At 38.4% G+C, this 25,904-nt stretch overlaps 1 protein-coding gene across 13 annotated transcripts in view; it reads left to right on the forward strand.

The window, feature by feature from the left end:
- The first annotated feature begins 5,137 nt into the window (after window positions 1-5,137).
- Window positions 5,138-25,904, forward strand: part of LOC139961795 (calcium-activated chloride channel regulator 4-like) — a 64,395-nt gene continuing 43,628 nt past the window's right edge. For 4 of the 13 annotated variants that reach the window (XM_071961325.1, XM_071961321.1, XM_071961323.1 and 1 more), the window contains exons 1-5: window positions 5,140-5,764; window positions 6,695-6,885; window positions 15,833-15,978; window positions 21,657-21,904; window positions 25,215-25,439. In XM_071961325.1, coding sequence (XP_071817426.1) covers window positions 5,555-5,764; window positions 6,695-6,885; window positions 15,833-15,978; window positions 21,657-21,904; window positions 25,215-25,439 — 1,020 coding nt within the window. In that variant the 5' untranslated portion in view covers window positions 5,140-5,554. Of the gene's footprint in view, window positions 5,765-6,694; window positions 6,886-15,832; window positions 15,979-21,656; window positions 21,905-25,214; window positions 25,440-25,904 lie in introns of all 13 variants that reach the window. The other 9 variants (XR_011791017.1, XR_011791018.1, XM_071961318.1 and 6 more) reach the window with 5 other exon arrangements.

The raw sequence follows: 25,904 nt of genomic DNA on the forward strand, positions 1-25,904 counted from the left end.
GTTGAACGCGCGTGGAGCGCGTGAAAAAATTTGGTTACATTTTTCGGGCAAGTCGTTTCAGCCCCCCGAAATCAAATTCGGCTCCTACGCCTATGGGAAGAGGAGAGGTAGGAGATAAACAGTAGAAGCACTATGAGAGGATTAAGGGAAGAGGGTAGAGAATAAATTGCAGAAGGACAAAGACAGAAAGGTGTGGAAAAAACAAAGGTGGAAGAGAGTTACGAGAAGAGTGGTGACAGAGGGGGAAACACAGGCGCGTAGCCAGGAATTTGCCAAGGGAGAGCGAAACTGTAGATTCTGCATTTCAAACTATCATGAGTTGGCGCGAAGCGTACAAGAACATTTTGGCTGTAAATGCCTCCCAGATCGCCGGAAATGGCACTTCCCATGCCTTGTTAGTTGCATCTTAGCATTTTCTCTTTTGAAAATACTAGCGATATCATAAAAACCTTAAAAAAAATTGTAAAAATTATGCTCAAGGGGGGGGGGTGGCTGCCCCCTTCGCCCCCCCCCCTTTGGCTACGCGCCTGGGGAAACAAGGGAAAATGGAAGGTGGGGTGCAGAAGAAAGGTTAGTCATGTCCTTCCTGAATGTTGAGCCCATAAGGTTGAGTGTTGCGAAGGCGTTGCATCGGCAGTCTTTCTCTGCTGATTCGTACTAGGCCAGGAAAGGCTACCCAGGGATTCAATCCTCTGTATGAAAATGTCATTAATGGTATGGTTGGAAATGTTAGAGTGTTCTCCAACCGGGGATCTCAGTCTTCATGGGGTTGACTGTGGGTCTGTGACCATAGAATCGCTTCTTGGGGGTGGATTTGGTTTCACCAATATACTGGATTCCACAAAATCTACAAGTGATCAGATATATATGGCATTTAGGTTAATGTCATCTATCTATTGATGACATGTTTTTCAGTGAGTTTTTCAGTGTTTTCTGACTTGCAAAGAGCAAACTTGTTCAATTTTGAAGACTTCCAGTGTTTCGCTGCCATTTGATCTGTCAAAGCACTTTACTGGTGTGGGGTGATAAATAGTTGGTAATCAGACGCAGACGTAACGTATACTGGGTTGGCTTTATCAGGGTTTCGCTGCCAGAAGTTACGACCTCAGCCATCCTACCGCAATTAGCAATGACAAACTCCTTAATTACCAGATAGTTGACATAAGAAGTAGTAATGCGGAAATAAATAACCCTACATATCGCCATTGGCTGCTTCTTCCAATCTCGGCTTATATGAGATAACATGACCATGATACAAAAAAAAAACGTAAATGTGTCTTGTAATGTCGTAATGACGTAATGTCTTTTGAGCTGATCACTGGTGCGTTCACATACAATGTGTCACAGGCCCGTAGCCAAGAGGGGCACTGCCCTCTAGTTAATATGCTCGCCCTCCTCCCCGCCCCCCCCCCCAGAAAAGTTTTTAGAACAAAGACAATATTACCTTAAATACAAAACATAAACAGTCACACATATCCTGAGTTTTTTTCCAGCCAAATGTTGCCGTTGAATGTGATGGAAGCTCTGTCCATCAATTTGGCCTTGAGACTTCAATTAGGAATGTCCACGGTCCATATTTATTAAAATTTCTTACAAACTGTTACTTCGAATATATGATTCATTAATATATACCCAAACGGCGTTCTATAATATCTGTTTTATCCAAATTGTTTTTCAATTCAAATTCACAGTCCTCCTTAAGTTTGGAGATCATTCCCGGACTCCCCCCCCCCCCATCCCACCCACACCCCACACTCACCATCAAATTATTGTTACCGGCATCATGAAAAACTTCGCCATCGCAACTTTAATTTTCATGAGGTCTATGTTGCTTTCATTGAGATTGAACACATCAGGTCTAGAGTCAACCTACGAGAATTATATGGACTGTATTTTTTGTTCTATATACATTGTAATGAGCGTTGGCACCGTGACAGTGCTTGGCTAGAACTAAAATGGGTGTGCATGCATATATGACTGCGTGACGTGAGAGTTATGTTAGTTCAACAGGTCTGCGATGCTTTACAGCCACCTCGCTTGCTCTCCGATGTCTGCGATAAGGTGGCACTGCCTGGTATTTGGTATGCCAGTCAGTTATCAAGGGAGAGATCATCCTTATGTAAAGGCTGTGCTGAAGTCGTTTTTGTTCACTTCAAGTTGGCCGACGATACATTGGCGGAGCGTCCGTACAGTCAGGGGGCGGATGCCCCCCCCCCCCCCTGACGGACTCAAACGGACTGCTGGCGCCCTTTACAGCTCTTCAGTACTTTTTACTTATTCGCGATTATTGACTTTTTAATTGCGCTCTCATCTACCTATTGACATTTGTCACATTCTGTTGGTGTAATTTTCTGACAAAATGGCGATGACACCTATTTATTCTTCGTTTAGCTGCAAATTAGCAAGGCTTGGAAAGGGTCACTTCCTGCGATCTAGGGAGTATCTTTACTCAAAAATTCCTGTACGCTCCGCGCCAACCTGTGGTGGCGCTCCGCTTAGATAGTGTCGAAAGCGCCCCTAAAGACCATTCTCGCCCCCCCCCCCTGACCAATACCCCTAGCTCCGCCACTGCGACGATATAGTATTAAAATTAACCACGTGACTTCTCATTACGGCAGTATTCAAGTATGTAGACATGTCCGTACAAGGTGGTCGGTTCTTGGTTTCCGAAGAACCCCGTGACTTCCGAAATAAAATAACAAAAAATGAAAGTATGATAAGACAAATAAAACGGAAGAACAAATCACCAACTTATTTCAATTGTTAGATATTTCGATCGTTCCAAGTTTCCTTAAATTTACTTATTTTCATTATTTGTACCACATAGTATCCTATTTAGATTACTTATCTGTAGATTCCCAAATAAATTCTGCTGTCAGGTCGAGTGCCGATTACATGCATGAAATTGTTTCTTCACATATGAAGATTAACATCTTGCAATTACGTAATACAATCATCCCCTAGAGTACAGTACTAGTTTCCAGTTGTTTTTCAATTTATAAAGTGAATTTGAAATATATTTGACACAGGTATGTTCAGTGGCGTCGTCATGGGGTGGCCTGGGGGGGGGGAGGGGTACGTGCCCTCCCCAAAAAGTGCCCCTCCCCCCCCCCCCCAGATGCGATTGTTAGTGTTAATAAATATACTCAAACAAAAACTTTGTTTACACATGACGAAACGTATTATGTGCATCGGAAAAACTTCTTTCCACCGACCAACACAATAGACAGTTGTTTTCTCACTAACAAGGTCACTGAGGTCCCGGCGTGAACCGCTATTGCTTAAACTTCACTACTACCCTGCATGAATTTAAAATTTTAATTTCCAACACTCTTTTTCACGTTGTTAACTTTCCCCAACCCTCTTGATGGGGGCTGAAGTGGGCTTCCGCCCCAACTATTCAAGCGGAAAACATGTTTTGTTCTCTCATAATGGATAATCACCAGATAGCACCAAATTGCATCTTAAAAAACATTAAACATGAAAAATTATCAAAGCAGAGGTGTTAATTTCTATTTTTTGTATAACTTTTTATCCACCTCATTGTGCCCCATCATTAAGTGCTGTGCCCCCCACTGTTCCCCCCCCCCCAAGATTGAAATGTCTGGCGACGCCACTGGGCATGGTTACTGTTCGTGAGAACTCTCAGCTTACGTTCATGGTACGCATCCTACTGATTTGTCTGTTATGGCATGGAGCTATGGTTTATAGCAACCAACTATACGGCTGGATCATAACGAACGGCCGGGAAGAATACGCATCATCAAGACCAATACTTCATATGTGGGCACTTTTAAGCTTCCGTAAATAACTCATCTGCGGTTAACGCTGTTTATAACGATGCCGGTTTTCTTCTTGTACGGTGATAAATGTTTATTATTCCGTCAAATTCAAGTTTCTAAAGCCGTTGAGAATTTAATGTCAACATTTACTAGCGTTGCCCTTGGCAACCAATCCACTATTGGCACCTTCAGTTTTAGCTCTTCAGGAGGTACAACTACACCAAACAAATGGAATTAAATATATATATATATATATATATATATATATATATATATATATATATATATATATAGACCGAAAGATCAAAATAACATGATAATATTTGTCATCAAAGTTGCATTTCCGAGCTACAGTATTGCAACTAATAACATGTTGCTACTTCTACTACTTCATGAAAACCAACGCAAACACCAGGGAGTTGTTATATGTCAAGCCCTGCTTGACCTGTGGATGAGCAACAACTCACTGTTAGTAGTAGTCAAATCAAAGAGCGATGCTCTGGTAAAACAATACAGCAGCTGAAGTCACCATACACCAGGGAGCTGCAGCAACCATTCAGGCGCGCCGGATATCCCGGTTACTAAAAAATGATTTTGTTTGGATTGTCTGCGTCTTCATCGTTGAAATGTACTTATATTCAGTAGAAATAGTCGATATGTTAAAGTTTCTTCCTGTTCTAGCCTGCCACTAATTTAGGAGGCCTATTGTGCTACGTGCAGGCTCGCAACTGCATATACATCTACGCCCCCCCCCCCCCCACCTCCACACCAGAATAAAATCATAAGACTCATCCTTCTCTTTCCCTCCTCTCTCCCTGCCGACGGACCAAATATTGCAAAAAGTTCATATTGCACCATACATATATAAAAAAGTTATATATCACTATATATCATTGTCTCAACATACACTGTAGCACTACTCACCTTCAATTTTACCAAAATGTCTTATTTAGGAATTTTCAAATTTTAGCTCCTCCAATGAACGTCAATTTATATTGATATATGTCCATTTTACCACTTATGACACACCAGTGGTTGATTTCATCCAATCGGAGCACGAGAAACTAATGTATGTCAATTTAATTCGACATATATCGATTTCAGGACCTATGGCACACCAGGCGCACCATATTCATTTCCTGGAGATGCATGGTAAGGAATACTGTGATCACCAATACTGTCACGTGAGGATTGGTTGTTGCAATCAATCAAGTTCAGCGAGGGAATTTCCCCGAATATTTTTTAGGCGGTTCAGGACCTGTAGTGTGTACAGCAGACATCCCAGTGTCAGGCTACAGTTCATCATTTGTCTCGAATTTCCACAGAATATGCTTATATACGCCAACTGCACAGTGGTAACTGAACAGATACAACTGCATGCATGCCACTGTCACGTACATATAAAGCTATAGCAGCACTGATTCGAATAGAGATTGCAAGAATTATTTACTGTGAATAGGATGGACAGTCTTAATTCGACGCGGGTAAACTTTGACGGAATATATTATATAATTGACGTTCACTCTCCTTTACTACAGGACTAACAGCGTTTCAGGGGAAAAAGCATTACTTGGTGGAAGGTACATATACAACAAAATGATATGAGTTCAGCACGACTCTGTAAGTTTACCAAATATTGATATTTAGTCTACATGCTATTATAGTCATAACAACTCGCATGATTATCATTATATAATGTTACTGTTTCAGATGACAGTTTGAAGTGACTTTTAGACTCAACCTCGCATTGTTCTCTCCAACATTGGCTAAATATGGAAGTTCAAGCAGGCCCGAACCTTTGTACATGGATATTAATATTCACGATTGGATTCGGAGCGGGTTACGTCAACAGTGAATATTCTAAGGATGATGAAGTGTGGGGGAGACTACCCCTGCAACTCATTAATGGACGTTATGAGAAGCTGTTAGTAGCAATACATGAAACTGTTGACCAGGATGATGACATAATTCCAAACATAATGGTGAGTAGTGCGTATTTAAAGGATATTTAAATAGCTGTTTAACATGATAGCTGGAAATGTTCTACGCTTTTAGGCAGAACCACATTCTAATGGGCTGCATTTGTATCGTGGTGATAATTTTCTTTCGAATATAATTAATTTTATAAATGCATATCTGGCACCAGCCGAGTTTAGTGATGATGTGATCATGGCAAGTTAGCTAAAGATGTCTTTGTTTTTCTTCATAATGTAAACTCATTTATCCACCGAGGAAATAGTATTCTGTGCCGCGACTGTCAAAGTGTGCAAAGAATTATTCCTTGATTGGTATAGGCCTATTGTCTCTATGAAAAACGAAGAATGAAAAGCAAAATCTTTCTTATAAATGCTTCCCGGCTTGAAATTCATTAACAAATATGGATCAAAGTTGTCCATCTCAGGAATAAGTAGACTTTAAAACTGAAACGCCTACGGCTGTGGCTTTCACTTTATTTCGGGTACACCATGTAGTAAACTAAGTCTCTGAACTTTTCTAGCTAACATTAATAACTATTTCCAGAAAACAACTACCATATATAGGCCGATTCAAATCTTGAGCCAAATTCATTGTTATTTTGTAAATTTACATGTTTGTGATAAAAACCTTCCAAAATTCTCGTCAACGTTTGTACACGCGAACTGAATTTTTGTTTCTTTATATTTTATTTTTTTGTTTTTATTATTTTATTTATTACTTTTATTTATTTTTATTAATTACTGTATAGTAAAATTAATTCTAGTATAGTCTGCTTCTGAGCTTTTATTGTTTAATTTTATATATTTGTAATATATTGTTACATTTTGCATTGATTTGTTAGTTGAAATTCTACACATTTCCAACAATTCTGTAACACTTATGCAACTTAAATGTTTATTTTTTATTTTTTTAAATGTCACTTCAACCCTTCACAGAAAGCTCTTACTTCTGCCTCACGTAACATGTTTGAAGCAACGAAACGGGAAATAGGAGTAAGCTTGGGGGAAGTTCTCATTGCAGTTCCTACTCATTGGGACATGCCGACCTTGACTGGAGGAAACGAAGGTCTAAATGAGAGAGTGGCTGAATGGTATGAGCTATATGATAAATCACACGTGAGAATCAGGTAGGCATATAAACCATTCGCTGCTCTACCCGCCCCTCCCCACCTCTTCAATGGCGTCGCCAGATCATTTCAATCTGGGGGTCACAGGGAGGGCACAGTACTTAATTAAGGGGCACAATGTTTATTTGTAAATGCCGTTCTGGGGGAGGGTCTAAGGGGAGGGCGGGCCCCCTCCCCTTTGGGATTTTTTTTATTAATTAAGTGTCCTATGGTGCTATATTTTGCAACTTGAATTAACTTCAAAACATAGGGGAACCGACATGTACCGATTTAAATTGAAATTAACCATTTCCTTCGACTTATACCAGCTTCTAGCAGCTTAAATTGACTTATACCGATTTAAATTGGCATAACATCGATTTAAACTGGTAGGTGTCGATTTAAATTGACTTATACCAATTTAATTCGACATATCATCGATTGAAATCGACAGATGCCAATTAAAATCAATGATATGTAAAATACATCGGTATATGTCAATTTAAATCGACATCTACTAGTTTAAATATGGGCCTATGTGAAAATACAACTGGATATTGCGATGGTCGGTGGAAAGAAGTTTTTACTAAAGAACATCATACGTTTAATTCTTTTGTAAAGAAAGGTTTTGTTTGAGTAGGCTAATTCTTTTCAACAGTATACAAAATCGCATCTCTCTATACCTTGTCTGCAAAAAATGTCGTCAACTGTGTTTGGTGCTGCATAACGTTGTAACTGATTGTCCAACATGTAATTGGTTGTATCAGAACACATCAGCCTACCGTATCCTCAATTGCTTTTGATCCTTTCCTCAATTATCTTTGGTATATGAAGACGTTTTGGGGATTTCTTGCAAATAAATGTCCACTAAGTAACTTTGAAAGTATATTTGTCATCTCATTTTGTGTTCGTGTAGGTGTAAGGCTATGGAGAATCCTTATGGTATTTCTTGTCAAAAAGTGTTAAGAAGTGGTCAAAACTTAAACAGTAATTATAGACGACAACGTGTTTTGACAAACAAAGTCAACGTCAACAATGTGAAATATGATGTTTTTTGGGGTTTCACGTTATTTTGCTTAAGAACGCAGGTCTTGTTCATGTGACGGTTTCTCATATATTTAGTGTAAGAACAGATGTTTCTTACTCACATGCAAAACCGTGCAAACTAAAGACTTTCGTATTAAAACATAATTGGATTGCATAATCTTACAGTCTATGTATAGTCATCTCTGTGTACACTTGTACAGTAACAGATGTGAAGAATCTTACGGTAGAACGGACACCTAAAGATATTTAACGTGTTTTACACCAATGACAGAGTTCGAATAACTAAGACGTTCTTCTTCTTAAGTAAACTTTATATCGTATACGTTTTGTGCCTTACAATTTTAGATGCAGGAGATTTATTGACTGCAGGTTGGTGTTTTGAAAATACTCTCCAATCGCGCCGTCTCCTGCTGAGGATCCGCCATATTATGAAAATAAAAGTAATATATAGAAATTACAAAATGGTTAATAAATCTCTTTTTTACAACAATGAGTGACAAATGCATGTGCTAGGTGAATTTATAGGAATGAGGGACTTACACACGATATTTTTTGTTTCTTTTTACACACTAGTTTTCCCGAATTGCAGACTCTGTTAATCAATTTTTGGTTACTTGCCTTAGCCTGGCAAGTAACGTTTGCCGTCAGCGTATGTGTATGCCTGTTTGTGTGAATGTGACGCTTGTAAACACGATACCTCAAGATAAGTCACCTCTGCAGTCCTCTTTTTTGAAATGTTGCTCCCCTTAAGTAGTATACAAGAACCCTGTTGTCTTTGGGTGGAGGTCAAAGGTCATTTGGGGTCAACAGAGGGCAAACTATGGAAATCTAAAAAACTTGAAATCCTTGTAAACATTGTTACCAGATAGGAAGCTTTATTGGCTGTCATATTTTGCAGGTGGCTTCCCTAAAATGATTACAAGAACGCTGTTATTTTTGGTGGAGGTCAAAGGTCACTTGGGGTCATGAAAGGTCAAACTCTGTAACACTTTATAAACACGAACCTTATAAACACGATATACCAAGATAGGTTACATCACATATAATGGGTACAAGAACTCTATTATTTAGTGTGCATGGCATTTGGGGTCTGCAGAGGTGCAAATGGGCAAAATATCAAAAGTACTTTATCTTGAGAACTTAACCTTCCAAAGAGATTATGTATACACGGTAAATTACCCAAAGGTCAGTCTCAATGAAGATGTCAAACTTATGCTTCCTGATACTAGTAAAACCTCCTTGCTGTTTTAGGTACATGCAATATGAATACCAGCCTGGGTTAGCTTGTTAACTACTCTTGTGCTGCATATGTAATGCATTTAACGGCAAGTACGATTTCAAGATTGTAGATAGTTGGTTTGGTAGTAGGCCAGCCAGGAATGCCAAGGACGATGTCAAGATGGGATACAGAATGACTTAACCTTCCAAAGATTATCTGTTAAGTTCCCATTGATAAATTTAGTTTGACTTTCCAATGTGACTATACTTTACAACTTCTTCCATACAGCCAGTACCTTTCCATTTCAAGGATAGAGTATAGCTTATAGATTTATCAGAGCCAGTTTGATTGCCAAATTATCGTACGGTCGTTTACTATTTGGACGACTGAAATGAGATCTTCATCAGTTACTTATTCAATGTTAGCTGAATAGCTACGTTTACATATCACTCGGTTTCAATCTTTAAAACTAGCAACCCATTGCAAATTTAAGTGTACATATCTATCGGATTCAATATTTAATACTCGCCACACATTGTAAATTTCTACCAGTAAAATCCATGTTATATCCGTATATGACACTCAGTAAACAATTTTCAGTCAGCCTAAAGTGTATCAATGAAATAATTCAGTGGCCTGACTATACTCACGTGGTTTTTAGCATCAGAGATTCCTCTCTGATTTTCGCTCATCATCATCTCAAAACACCGGCGTCATCAACACTAAACTCAACGCCGTTGAGTCAAAGTTGAACGTTCTGTAGAGCAAAAATACCGTACACGTAATCACATCTAAGGTTCAAAATGAAAACTGTTGCGACCTACACGGTAACAAACAACCAAAAATGCATTCTACAACGTTATTTTATGTGTTTTATTGGGTTTATGGCTCAACTATCTTGAAGAAATCTTAACTGCAGCATATTTTTATTTTATTTGGCGTGACACGCACATAAAGAGTTTATTCAACCTGTGACGTCACTTTATATAACGGGATAGACTTGTCAAACTAGCTGACAATGGACAACACTTTGTCGTGTAATAATCGATCGATAGCCGCGAGTATTGAATGACCTCATTGGCGACATAATATTCTTGTATATACTGTATTGAAATTTGTTTGTTGATCAGTTGTCTAGAAAACGATAAGTGAAAGTCATTTTGGACAATGATAACAATACACACAATTATCGCTGTTTGGCTCGTCTCATTAATAGTGCAGACTATGCTATACCGCATAGGAAACACATTTTATTATCTGATGGATACTACTTTCACAATTGGTCCTCTTTCAGATATAGCAGACCGCCTACTCAATGTTTCCTTGTCTAACGGTGTCACTTGCTTATAAAGCGTTCACAATAAAACCAACGTTGAACTTGTCAACGTTCAACTTTGTCAGACTCCAAAGGCTCTAACTTGACTTTCTGTGTATACTTGTCTGAAACCGCGTTATACACAAATAAAAAAGTATTCCTAACGTTGGAACGGTGTATAACGCTAAAGCTAACGAAATGCTTTGTCTAGCGATTACATCTATGTATCATACGTGATACCACCATGGCAATACCTACTCTAGTACTTTTTGAGAATAAATCAAAAGTCCCGACAGTTCCCCTGACTTTCATATGTGAGATATTTACAACCATGCTAGACCCCTTAATAATATATTATATGAATACAAGTATTTAAGTACCAGAGCCATGTTCGCCGTGCTCGAAAATAATGGGGCGGTACCGCCTCAGACCTACGTGGAGGTGGTGTTGGATTTCTCCGAGAGGTATGTAGAGTATGTTAAAGCCACGGCCTCGCCCTTCTGCGACGCAACGATATATTTCTCCTTCCGCTTACTGGTTGTTTTACTGAAAAACCACACAGGCGATACTTAGATATCGTGGTGAGTGGTCTGAACGCCGTTTGCTAAGACCTTCCTCTCCGGGTAAAAATAGGTAAACCCTGTTTCAACTAAGGGGAAACATTGGTTATTGTTTACTCTAAAACTTTTGTTTTCACCAGTCTTTGAGTTCTCGGTCTTGAGAACGTCTAAATTTATTTCTTTTTTTGACGTTTGCTGTTGATGCCTTTTGTTTTGTTTGACAGCTGAACTTATCTATGTTTGTTCCATTCTATGAAATTCATCACAAATCCCGAAAGGTGGTTTCGTTATTCCGTCCGGAAACATTATCTTCAGTCACACTGGTGACATTTCTATGGTTTCGTAATGGTTTTGTCGTATGAAGAATTTCCAATGAGGTTCATCGTATCGGCAATAATGGTCTTGGCAGGATCTCTGTCACGTGTCACTTACAAGAGCAGGGTACAATATGGCCTGTTCGAATAGAGGCTGTCCCGACCAATATAAATACACAGTTCAAGAAATTTACCAAGACATCCAAGTATAAGCTTAATAGTTCATTTAATTCTTCAAAGATACACACAGTTTTGCCTTTCTTTAATAAATAATTGAATATAATTCCAATATCACCCTGGTATGAGCATGGAGTTGAGGTACTACGCAAAATTGAAACCATTTGCACGAGATTAACAAATGTTAGTGTTTTTCTGCAGACATTGTGTTTTCAAACTGAACATTTACTCAATACCCCAGCGGTTCGTTTACCCTACACAAATTAGGTTATACCTCATACATCGAGGATGTTGATTTTACAACATAATATTAACAGTATTTACTTGTGAACACAATATTAAGAGTTCAAAGTTTCCAACGCTTCTCAGTATTTTTTTAGTTTCTCTTAGCCATAGAGATGTTACAACAGTCATTGTGGATTGAGTAGGCTGAGTCCGATGAAAGTCACGAATGGGATCCAAATTAACCCCAAACGGATACACAAGTGGCTTGGCCGGTTTTCCGTTTCTTACTATATAGCCAGCATCATTGTACTATAGATCCCTGGATTAAAGTTTTAGTACACAAAGGATTGTTCACTCATGCAAAAGATGACCCAGCTTATATACCAATAGTAAAATACACTGGCCTTTCAACTCTAATGTGACATCACCTTCCCGTCTTACATCTGATACTGCTTCTCCGTGCTTTGATGCAAGACTTTGTTGAAAATTCGAATATTTGTTTTAAACCTTTGTCAATATACCACTTGAGGTGTAGCTAACAGTATCTTCTCTCAAAAATGCTTTCTAACAGAATTCTACTTGAACTAGACCCAAAACAATATCGTCGATGAAGATTTCTGATATGTCCTTGAAAATGGGAACAATTTCCGCAAATTTAGGTTTACAGAGCTTCAGGTACTTAAATAGACCTACCACACTATCACCTATGACACCGAATAAGTGATCATCTCTGAACACTGAGATGAAATATGGATTTCTGGGTTCTTGAAGATGGGGAAAGTTTCCGCAAATTTGGGCACATGAATAGACCATCAGACTCGATGACACCGAATAAGTGATCATCTCGAACATCACGTACAATAGTCTCCGGTGTAATTTAATAGCTGAATGGTCTGGAGGAAATCATGGGATGGTTTGGCTCTGTCACGCATCTGATAATAATGACATTCCCAACAATTCTTTGTAATTATACGGTTAAATTATTAGGGAGTGATTGAATGAACTATCTAATTTCCTTTGTTTTTTCTGGTCTCAAAACTTTGCAATCTGTCTCTATGTTATATTTCTTTGTTTATCAGATAGCAATCATAAGCGTGCCAACATGCAGCTGCCTTGCAATTGGTAAATAGTGTTTGTATTCATCGGCGGGTATAAGTGTAAATCGTATTCTTTATCTTTCCAATGATGTCGAATACGAAAACACTCTACGTTAGGGTCCCACCCCAGCCACTCGATACTCACAGGACGACTCCTTTCATTCTCGAAACCCGTTTCTTCCTAATGTATTAGATATGGAACTGTGGGCACCTTCTGCATGAGAGCCCACAAGTGAGGACGTTTGCATCAAACCAACAATTTTAGCTTTGTGAATGATCATCGTCTGTAATCGGAACTTGAAACTACATCTAAGTCTGCCTTTCGTTTGGAATTTAATACGAATATCTAGCCGGTTTGATTGTACAGTTAATTCAAATCGTGGTTGTCGCATTGTTATGCATAGTTCATTAACACCGTCGGTCGAAAGACATGTTATCGAGAAAGCGTACCGGATCTTCGAGCTATACTTTCTCATTGGTATCACATTCAACGTTTTTGGTTGCTCCAAAGTCCAAATCACCATCACTAGATAGTTCCGGTCCCTTGCTCGTGATTCGTCGTATGTAATCTCTTTGCATCTTTCACATAGTAAACCTCATTCCTCTCAGTCTTCATCGGAACCTGATTCTCATCTTTCCGTGACCCCTTCCTGAACGTCCACATGTCCAGTTGACGAACGGTTGATGATGTTCGTGATTGCTTAGAGGATCGGTCGTTTTCGTAATAGATGACATATGATGCGTTTTCATGTTTCTGACTCAAGCATCCCAGCTGCTTAGGAATATCTTTTCACAAACGTTACATGCGTTGGTCTTGTCCTCTACATCGTGTTTTAGGTCATATTGTATTAAGTCGTCCGTCTTGAGCAAGACCTTTGACACGTATTACACACATATTTCCTCTTTGCCACATGTACACTCTTCAAATGTCGTTGAAGATGATGTCGGAGCTTAAGCCCCTTCGGATTTGGTAAATAACTAAGAAAGTTGCAATAAGAGATTATGGTATTAACGGTTTGAAGTCTATTGACTAGATGAATGACCACTAATTTCCTTTATAATATGCTTAAAGAAACAATATAAGTTACTCTCAAATAGGAATGCAACATAGGCCTATGACTTACCTGCAATCATGTTATCTCTAGTCTAGTAGGCTATAGTATATTAATTAATCAGTAACAAGTGCCATGAAGAAATTTGGTTCTTTCGTTGTGGTAATGTTGATTGTAGTAAATTCTCCGCAAGGAGTGATGCTAAAACATTTTACGTGTTAACGTTCGGTATACCAGATACATGTTACCAAAACACACTCGACGATGTACGGATATAAGTACATACCTTCACTCATACAATAGTTTATAACGGTTCAACATTTGACCCTTATTCAGATTTCTGTGGGCAAAGAAGAAATTAATTGGCCATCATTGACAAACATACTGATAACACTTAACCGTAAACTTCTTTATTTGCTAGATACATTTAAAACAAACCAAAACAGCCATTTTGATTTATTACGAGAAGTATATATTGACATTTCAATTACCGAGATAAAAAAGTTGCCATAAATAATGTCGTTTATCAATTAACGCTTTGTATCACATTGTAGTTATTAAAGTATGTTCGACTATATTAGTATCAAGCACTAGACTTTATCTAATCTCTATGCATAAAATTTCAGTATCTTCTTGTTATACACCGTTCTAAAGTTACAGGACACTGCAGGAACGATATTACTTTGACAAAATGCAAACATTTTGTGAAGAAAAACTAATTGTAAATAAAAACGTAAAGATGCATGATAAAGCTAAGTATGAGATATAGCAACATAAATGTAAAAGATTGTTGACTCGATTGTTAAATGGAAACTCAAAATGCCAAGTCGACAAGAACTCAATTGATACAATTAGCAGCATATAAATAAAACAAGAACATGTCGACAGATATGTTGCTCAAAAAATTTAAGAAAATATTGTAACATAGGCAATATACACAAAACAAAAAAATAATGAATTAAAAACTAAGCTGAGAATACAAAGGACCATTTAATTATTTAATTTATTTATAACTACAAATTTGAGCCCAAAACAAGTGAATCACTAAAAAAGAAAAAGACAAATGCAAGAACGTTAAAGAAATAAAAAAGGTTAGTGCTGCAAAAGTTATGAAAACTTTCTTATTTGTGTATAACGCGGTTTCAGACAAGAATGAACAGCAACACAGCAAGACAATTTAGGGCCTTTGGAGTCTGACAAAGTTCAACGTTGGTTTAATTGTGAACGCTTCATAAGCAAGTGACACCGGTAGACAAGGACAAATTGAGTAGGCGGTCTGCTATATCTAAAAGAGGTCCAATTGGAAAGTAGTATGCATCATATGAAATGTGTTTCCTATGCGGTATAGCATAGTTTGCACTATTAATGAAACGAACCAAACAGCGATAACGTGTGTCGTTATGTGTGTATTGTTATCATTGTCCAAACTGACTTCCACTTATTGTTTTCTAGACAACTGATCAAAAAACACATCTTAATACAGTATACAAGAATATTATATTAGCAATGAGGTCACTCAAACGCGCGGCTATCGATCAATTTTACACGACAAAGTGTATATTGTCGGCTAGTTTGACAAATCCAAACCAGTTATACGTCACAGGTTTGAATACAATCTTTATTTGTGTTTAACACCAAATAAAAAAATGTGCTGCAGTTAAGATTTCTTCAAGATACCTTAGCCATAAACCTTATATAACACATATACAGATGCTGTAGAAATGAAGTTTTTTTTTTTGTTACTTTTTTTTTTGTTGCTACAGAATGTTCAGCTTTGACCCAAACGAGACTTGTAGTAGTCAATTTGACGCTAGGGACGCGAATGTTGTGTAAACGTACATGTAGGGTTTTTTTTTTCTGCATAAAAGAGCATCCAGCAATTTCCACTACAGATCTATCTACAAATTCGAAAGCACTACACTACCCTAACATTTACTCGGAAATAACTCTCTTTATACTTAGAAATTACCAAATTTTGGAGGATATTAAAAGTTTTCAACAAGGCGAACCTTACGTACTTCAACCAGGAAGCTGTGGAGAAGAGGGGGTTTTCATCGGCCTCGAACCATCTGCCTTAGACGCAAACATCTCATGCTGGGGTGATATCAGTGAGTATTTGTTATATGCGCTTGACACTTACTCTGTTTACTTATCACCATATAGACTTATACTGCAAATATGTTTATCAACGGATACAGCATGTGATGTCTATAATGATGAGCTGTTGTCAAGTCTAGTCAGTCCGAGTCTTAGACACGTCAAAGTCCCTACTATGTATATGCACTCTATACCGATTCCACACATCTACCCCGACCCCATCATCCCAACCACACCTCTGCCCCCGCCATGCCTATATATTCTTCAAACGTGTTTGATGTATTCACAGATATATGGATAGAGGTTCGGCATATATTCTCCTTGAGATATGCTATGTAGCCATTGAATATCATATAGACAGACAATGTATGGAAGGAAAGTAAATAGTAAATATATCAGTCAGATGGCCGTTCTCCAGTATGGAAACATTCAGGTGCCCTAGAAATGTCAGTCTATCATAATTATGTAGCAACATAATCTAGATGAATGATCCAACCATGCTTTGGAGTACATCTTTAGTTGAAAAATAGGGGAGGCAAAAACATCATCTTGCCCCATACCCCAACATGTTCTTTTTGCTTATTACTTGTTCTACCTCTAAAAAGCTGTATCCCACCCTACTCGAAGCCTAAAACAACAAGAACTGTATTTGAATGTAAATACGCAATATTTAAGTGTGTATGGAGTGCTTGCAGTATTATGAACTATTTGGTTGTTCATGGTGTTATTTTTTGGGGCGGACAACACACCAGGGAGTATATAAAATTTAAACTGCATGAAGAGAAGGCAAGTTTAGAAGGCAAGTGTTTGGGTTATATTGAAGGAGTTTTTTTTGTTTCGTATGAATGCCTAAAGTCAACTAAAAGTAAATCAGTATTGTTAAATGAAGCATGTAACAACATGGCAACTACCATAGTTGTGTCATTTGTTAAAACCAGTTAAATTAGTTAGGCCAATAACACACAACATGGACACACATGTATACCCAACCATCTGATCAAGCCGAAGTGCAGGTATCACACTGGTTAATAATTTTCAGTGTCAAATAATGGATACTGTTAGTATTTTAAGCAACTGATACATAAAAAACAGACACAGTGCACCATATGCACTAATTAACAACTATGGGACTCGTGTAAAATTATTATCATGCATGATGTTTCTTTCAAACAACTGTATACTGTACCAGCTATGAATACCGGGTGCTTAGTAGCACGGAGAGTTCTTAATTGACGTACTAAAGGATTTGATGGACGATATCTATTAAGTAACCCCCCCCCCCCAAAAAAAAAAAACACTCACTTGTACGCGATTTCAAGATGTGTATTACCTCAGAAATAAAATAACCCCCCAAAAAGATATTCTTCTGTTCCCACAAAACGTACAGTTGAGAAGAATCTGACCCGAAGGGCTCTGCCGTGTCAAGTCCGTTGATACCCTGAAATGACAAATTTGTCTGCTTGCATTCAGTTACTTTGTACGTTGTTTGCCATGGACAGGCTAATTCACTGATGAACAACTGGGAGTCCTTTAATATGGTGATTATTGTAATTCTGGCATTTCAATCAAACTTGAATATTTGCAGGTGATATCTTCTGAAGTATGCTAGGCGTCACGTTGGGTCGCCAGCAAGTATTGTGCAAAGGTAGATGAAAGAAATCTAAGGAGAAGATAACCTTACCTTCGCAGTTGGAAGCATGGTTCGCAACGCAATTCCGTATAGTAATAATAATAATAATGAACAGTTCTTATATAGCGCAACTACGATAAAGTCTCGCCGCGCTGTACTTAACCCTGGTCATTGGTAACTTGTCACTCCTACGCACCAAACTTTGCACAATTCAAAAAATCTCTCTTGGGGCACCACAGTGCACCACAGCCACGTGTCCCACTTCCCATAGGGTGCAGCCACAAACCGGCGGACGCAACTATATTTACAAGTCACCTCGCAAGTCCCCATTTATACACCTGGGTGAAGAGAGGCAATGGAGATAAAGTGCCTTGCCCAAGGACACAACGCAATCATCTGGCCAGGGCTCGAACCAATAATCCTTAGTTAACAAGTTCACTGCCTTAACCACTTGACCCAACGCATGCATATACACACGTACTGGTGGTTGTGCTGATATATACTAAATTTGGCTAACTAGCTGCATTCTCCAGGTTAAAAGGCCGATAGCGATATTACATGTACAAACTTGCACCACTCAAATTCAAATTCATGCAAGTATTAATAGTCACACTCTTGCAAATTTCTTTTGTAGCCATATTGTAGTGAAATTACATCTAGAAGCAAGACATCATTCACCAGTAACAATTTATTCGGGTTTAAAAGCTGTTTTAAGTGATATATGAAGTGTGCCGTTGAGACTACTTTGCAAAGCGTACAAGGAGCGGTGGTGGAACGCCGTGACAGGCTCACAATGAGTTGCCTATGCAGCTAGCCTCTGAAAGTGTTATTGTAAAGAAACTATATGAAAGTTGAAGTTCCAACGTCTAGTCATGTAGGTACCTTAGTGAGGGCGCTTGTGAGCGCCGTGACATACAGACCCTAAAAAGTTGGCTAACAAGTACAAAGCAACAAATACCGTTAGGGTACTAAAGTCTCATTAGTTCTTGTCTACAACCTCCAAAACAGTTGACCTACATCACAGCTAAATATAGCATACACCTATAGTATTAAAAGCCCTGTTGACTTACACACTAAATCACAGAAGTAATGTGGTCTTAAGTCGAGATATAAGTTCTCACTAACTAAACGCTACTCATCATTGGATAGCTGACAAGTTGGCCATTCAATTTCCCGTATCATAACCATACAGATATTTATGCTATGAGAGCCTGAAGTTTTAGCTGTCGTCTTCCCCTACGTTTTTAATATTTTATGTGGTACTTGTGTATCATTACCTAACAGTGGCATAATTTTCTTGATTCTTCGAAGTACTGCTTTTTATTATTTGTTACTACATATAGCAGTTTCAATTGGGTTTGAATTAGCCAGTAAAAGTAGAAGCAGAATCACGTTTGCAATAACACAATCGTGACAAGCAAGCATCATTGATGTACAGTTCGGCATACAGGGTTAGCAGAACTGCAGTATAAGTTACGTTGCATATACTGGACCAAATGTATGGCAGGTATAATTGCTTTTAGCCTTACAATTCTGCAATAAGTCACAGTACAAATCTTGTTAAAGCAGGCATAAATAGCACGTTTGAGTCTGATGTTGTTTTCGAAGAACTTGACTATTCTGGAGCTAGTTAGTATTGTGACCGCGTCGTTTTCTTCGGGTGTACCCCTAGACCTTTCTCGGTTGATTGATTCTTGAGACAATTCAGGAGAACCCAATATGTAACAAAGATCCTGATTACTACTGGCAATCAACAATTTCATTTGGCTGATATTGATGATGACGTATCAAGTATTTTCAGTGCTAAAACTCAGCTTGAACCCAAGTTTGAAGATTTCGTGATATTGAAAGCAGCTAAGCAGATGCTAAATCTACATGGTGTTGATAAAACGATTTTTCCTGAGCTGTTTGACTTGCTGACCCTTTTGGCACAGGGTAACCATGAATTAAACAGAGATTTTAACATTTGTGAACATAGGCAGTGTCTACAACACTGTTGTTTGGTGAATATGTGACTTAAAATGTTAAAGACATATGCGAAAGCATTGAAATGAGTTCAAAAGTGCCTCGTTGTGGTAAAGGTTATGGTTTGGAACTGCAGTCATTTCAAAAGGACACACAAGGACTTTTTAATCAAACAGGTTAGATATATTTAAACTCTTATCATGTGTGCATAATATGTGGTCGTTTGAAACCAATAACCATGCTTATAGGCAGAGATATATTGCAAACTGAGTTTGCCAATAATTTGCCTCACAAGTTCACATCATCTTTGGTGGTCATAATGTCGTTGATTGTCCTCAGTATGATTTAGAAAAAGCTGAACTGTTGAATAAAGGTGTCATTTCTACTTTATTTCTTCATTTACCGATTATGTAGCGGAAAACTGTTCAAGTAGACTGATTCTTAATCTCAAAACATTAATGAGTCTGTCGAAGGCGGAGATGGGGTGTGTATCAGGAGGATTAGTTCGATATTCCCCGGAGATGGGGTATACACCGGGAGGATTAGTTCAATAAATTCCCCGAATGATTGTTATAATGCCTCGGTTGAGCCATGCCCCCACTCCTTGTGCATACCACTGGTCTATATTCGTAGAGTCTCCCCGTCTTTAGTACATATCAGCCCAGCTTGAAAGTTAACAATCCTTACATGAGTATTTTATCTGATGGGAGGGTTATCCAAAGGGTATCATAAAATCTTCTTTAATGCTTAAATCCTAAGCTTATCTCAAATACACACTAGTTGGGATCTTGGTTCTCACTATTGTACATTCTCCTCCAATTTTAAGGCGGAAAACCGCACAGTTACACCTTAAAAGTTTCCAACAAAGAGGATCCTCAGTACATTATGTAAATTCCAATATTTGAATGTTTTTTCCCCCAACGTTACCGATACTCATAGCTGGTACAGTAACTACTGTTTATGTCCTGTAACACAAATTGCCGTGTTACGAACACAAAGTAGTAATTACTGATGCACGGTTGGGTCAATAAATCTATACAACCGCATGTCCGATTTAGTTCATACTTGAGTTGGTGATATGACTACCGTATATGTAATATATACATTTTCTTTACAACAATAATTTTAACGTCGTTAAAATTCATGATGGTTAAAGGTTAATGGGAAATTGTCAAACACAGTTTGTAAAAATGATGTCTCAACAACCACAAGCTTTATTCGTATGATCTTGGACATTTATGTTCATAAACTTTGTTGACATGATAACATTATGAAAAAGTGAAAAAACTCCCAACGTCCAGAGGTTCGAAACCAATAAGGAATGTGGTCATTTCACTGTAGGCATTTGACTCTGTATTGAACAATGCTACTTCTGTTTTGGTGACATACTTGCCTAACTCTAGAGATCAATCATGATGCTAACCAACTCGAAATCATTTGTGAATCATAAGGCCGGATCTCGATAGAGATACTCTGAACATATTGTTAGTACATTAATAATTTTAGTACAGAAGTGCAGAAAAAAATACATATGTACCATATTTGCTGTGGAAAAGATAATAAACGTTGATGGACTTGCCAGGACTTGGTCTCAAGCCCATGTTTCAGACATTCGGATGCAAGTTCAAGCCCGAGTACCAATCCGAGTCAACAAAAACTAGATTCAAGTCCGAGTCCGGACTTGGGTACTACAGCACTGCTATAATGTGTGAAATGTTTGAAACATAGCTCATGAATGAGTGTATAGTTCTATGCCTCCGTGCCCGATTATTAGTAGTAGTACAGTAATCGCATTGTTGCCGGTCAGTCGGTGTACCATCTATCATTAAAACGTATAGCGTTCAATAAGATATATATCAGCTTGATACTAGTACATTCTTACGTACATTCCAATTTCTTACAAGTAGGGGCGAACATACTGAGGGATGTGCGGTTCAACCACCCCCTCCCCGAGATAATCAGAAGGTCAGCCACAAATCGGTACCAAGTCGATCTTAATCGGACCCGATATAAGCAAATATTTATATTGGATGAATATGGTTTCATTTTATCCCTTTGAATCTATTCCGTGTTTTTTATCTATTATTCATTCAGATAAAACATTTGTTCATCTGTGGGGTCACTTCAGGTGGGGATTATTTGACGAATATGTTCAAACAGAATATGGAGTTGCGGAACTGTGTACTGCAGGCATTATCTTCGAAGATGTGATGATTAGTGGGGATTCTCGAGCAGAAGTCCCTAGCACTAACTCTTGTCTTCGCAAGGAGAGATTTTACTATAAAGCCAAAAATACAGAAAATACAACGGCCTCAATTATGTCCATCAGTGACGCTGATCAGGTAAGAGATGTATCATAAGTAATACAGTACATTTTGTACAATTTTAAGGTAGCCATACATGTGAAGGCGGAAACAGGAGGCGGTTTCTAACACATTATTCATTATACACATCTTGTAAGTGGACTTTTCTTGATGCAATGTTTTAATTGGCAATTACTCGTTGAAAACAACATTAAGGAGGCTCGTAGTAAAATAGTAATATCAATCACTCTAGATTGACACTTGCGTAAGAAGCTAGCAAGAGTCAAGGAGTCAGAGGAAGATGTATGGAGCAGAAAGCCAGCTTGGTGGTATACTAAGAAGTAGGAAGCTATCAAGGGTCAAGGAGTCGTTGAAAGATGTGTGGAACAGAAAGCCAGCTTGGTGGTATACTAAGAAGTAGGAAGCTATGAAGGGTCAAGGAGTCAGAGGAAGATGTATGGAGCAGAAAGCCAGCTTGGTGGTATACTAAGAAGTAGGAAGCTATCGAGGGTCAAGGAGTCAGAGGAAGATGTATGGAGCAGAAAGCCAGCTTGGTGGTATACTAAGAAGTAGGAAGCTATCAAGGGTCAAGGAGTCGGAGAAAGATGTGTGGAACAGAAAGCCAGCTTGGTGGTATACTAAGAAGTAGGAAGCTATCGAGGGTCAAGGAGTCAGAGGAAGATGTATGGAGCAGAAAGCCAGCTTGGTGGTATACTAAGAAGTAGGAAGCTATCGAGGGTCAAGGAGTCAGAGGAAGATGTATGGAGCAGAAAGCCAGCTTGGTGGTATACTAAGAAGTAGAAAGCTATCAAGAGTCAAGGAGTCAGAGGAAGATGTGTGGAACAGAAAGCCAGCTTGGTGGTATACTAAGAAGTAGGAAGCTATGAAGGGTCAAGGAGTCAGAGGAAGATGTATGGAGCAGAAAGCCAGCTTGGTATATACTAAGAAGTAGGAAGCTATCAAGAGTCAAGGAGTCAGAGGAAGATGTGTGGAACAGAAAGCCAGCTTGGTGGTATACTAAGAAGTAGGAAGCTATCGAGGGTCAAGGAGTCAGAGGAAGATGTATGGAGCAGAAAGCCAGCTTGGTGGTATACTAAGAAGTAGGAAGCTATCAAGAGTCAAGGAGTCAGAGGAAGATGTGTGGAACAGAAAGCCAGCTTGGTGGTATACTAAGAAGTAGGAAGCTATGAAGGGTCAAGGAGTCAGAGGAAGATGTGTGGAACAGAAAGCCAGCTTGGTGGTATACTAAGAAGTAGGAAGCTATGAAGGGTCAAGGAGTCGGAGAAAGATGTGTGGAACAGAAAGCCAGCTTGGTGGTATACTAAGAAGTAGGAAGCTGTCAAGGGCCAAGGAGTCAGAGGAAGATGTACGGAGCATAAAGCCAGCTTGGTGGTATACTAAGAAGTAGGAAGCTATCAAGGGTCAAAGGTCAAGGAGTCGGAGAAAGATGTATGAGTATGAGATGTTTGAGATGAGACGAAAACCTGGGAAGAGTGCTACATGATTAATGGCTGTGGGTGCCAACAATCGGAGATCATTGATCAAGGAGTCAGAAGAAGATGTATGGAGCATAAAGCCAGCATGGTGGTATACTAAGAAGTAGGAAGCTATGAAGGGTCAAGGAGTCAGAGGAAGATGTATGGAGCATAAAGCCAGCTTGGTGGTATACTAAGAAGTAGGAAGCTATGAAGGGTCAAGGAGTCAGAGGAAGATGTATGGAGCATAAAGCCAGCTTGGTATATACTAAGAAGTAGGAAGCTATGAAGGGTCAAGGAGTCAGAGGAAGATGTGTTGAACAGAAAGCGAGCTTGGTGGTATAATAAGAAGTAGGAAGCTATGAAGGGTCAAGGAGTCAGAGGAAGATGTATGGAGCATAAAGCCAGCTTTGTGGTATACTAAGAAGTAGGAAGCTATCAATGGTCAAAGGTCAAGGAGTCAGAGGAAGATGTATGAGTATGAGTATTAGATGTTTGAGATGAGACGAAAACCTGGCAAGAGTGCTACATGATTAATGGCTGTGGGTACCAACAATCGGATATATATATATATATATATATATATATATATATATATATATATATATATATATATATATATATATATATATATATATATATATATATATATATATATATATATATATATATATATATATTTATATATATATATATATACATATATATATACATATATATATATATTTATATATATATATATATATATATATATATATATATATATATATATATATATATATATATATATATATATATATATATATATTTGAGAGGAACACAGACAAATTGACGAGTCTAGAGAATTTGAATGAGAACGTAAACTATATTGAACAATGGAGTTTGAACCAACAACAAGTGGTAATTACAAATATATAGAAAATTGCTCACAAACTTAACAAGATGGGATACACTTTAAAACACGTTGGTCTCTTCCAACGGCGATATCCCTCAGCGGCCACGACCTTGATGACTACGATTCTCGGTGGGTTGTACCGCGAAATTCACTGGTCCTCGACGAAGTTTCTCGCGATCCCAGAAACAGCAGTCACCTTCATTCCGGCGATGCTCCAAAATAGAAGACGGACTTCCAGCCACAATCGAGTGAAGCACAAGTCGAACTTCTCGCCGACTAATTATTACCAGAGTCAGTCCAAAATCAGCTTTATAACCACCAACTCCTGGCGTAACAAACTTCCTCAACGGAGACAGAAATTCTTCACCTTCTCCGAAATAAAGACTGGAAAACTGTAGTTTCACAGCAAAGTCCTCTTCAAACTTCTGAATGGAAGTGTAGAATCAATCTTGGTATCGATATCTCAATCCCTCAGAAACTACTGGCAGTTGAGCACTGACGATATATAGTAGAATGGTATAATACGTGTCGTCGCTTGTATTCGTTCAGAAACTGAGAAACTTTCCGATCTGGGGCGGGTTTTTATACGATTCGCCATGTCTAGAATCATCTAGAACTTTCTCGATACACCTGAGTAACAATCAGGAATGTAACCTGGCGTGCAGAGAACATGTTGTCTGCTTTACACCAGATGCCGCGTATCATCATATCTGGTCAAGTGAAATGATACCATGGAAACAATAACTGTAAATCATTTCAGTTGTTGTAACTTTGTCTTAATATTGGGAACCTCATTATCATGATCATGGGATAATTAGAATAGGCTAATATATCTCCAATATTTTGTATAGGTTAGGCTATTGCTAGCGATGACATAACCAGTGTAATGACTATCATATGGGAAGCATACTCACTCTTTCCCCAGTAATAAGATTATACAACGTATACAATTTGTCATCGGTTGTCACTCTATCCCTAGATTGTGGACTTTTGCGACAGTAACAAAAGCGATATTCGATCGCTTCACAACCAGGACGCAAACAATCGCCATAATAAGATGTGTAACAAACTCAGTTCATGGGAGATTATGCGACGTCACACAGATTTTGCTAACGGATCACGTCAGGCCAATGATACTATTCCAAGATTTACAATACTTTTACCCAGAAGAAAAGCGATTTTCATGGAAGACAGCAACACCTGTGTAAGTGACTGACAAACACAATAACGTTTGTAATGTTAAGGTTCACGTATTTTGTCAAACCACGAACTTATTAGTCTTGAAGAGGATAATCATCGTTTTTCAATGTTATCTCAACTTACTCTATCTCTTCAATTCTCAAATAATATATAGTTTTTTGCCTGCTGATTGGTATTACGTAAAATTCATGAACACCGACATGACTGTATAATGTGTTAATTAATCCATAGTGATTGTCTCTCTTGCAATACAATTTAAAACGGAAACGAGTTCACACCAGTGATTTTCCTATGCGTCTACAAACGTAGTCTATGTAATACTGTTTATGAAACCAACGCACATGCTCGTTACTTTTCATACTATCATGTCGTAATGATCATTCCGAAGAACTGCCTTAAACTATTGTGATATAAAACAACTAATACTTACGGTCCATGTTATAGTAAACAAGAGTATAACGAGCGGCGC

Source organism: Apostichopus japonicus, chromosome 20 (assembly GCF_037975245.1).
Source record: "Apostichopus japonicus isolate 1M-3 chromosome 20, ASM3797524v1, whole genome shotgun sequence".
Lineage (NCBI taxonomy): Eukaryota > Metazoa > Echinodermata > Holothuroidea > Aspidochirotida > Stichopodidae > Apostichopus > Apostichopus japonicus.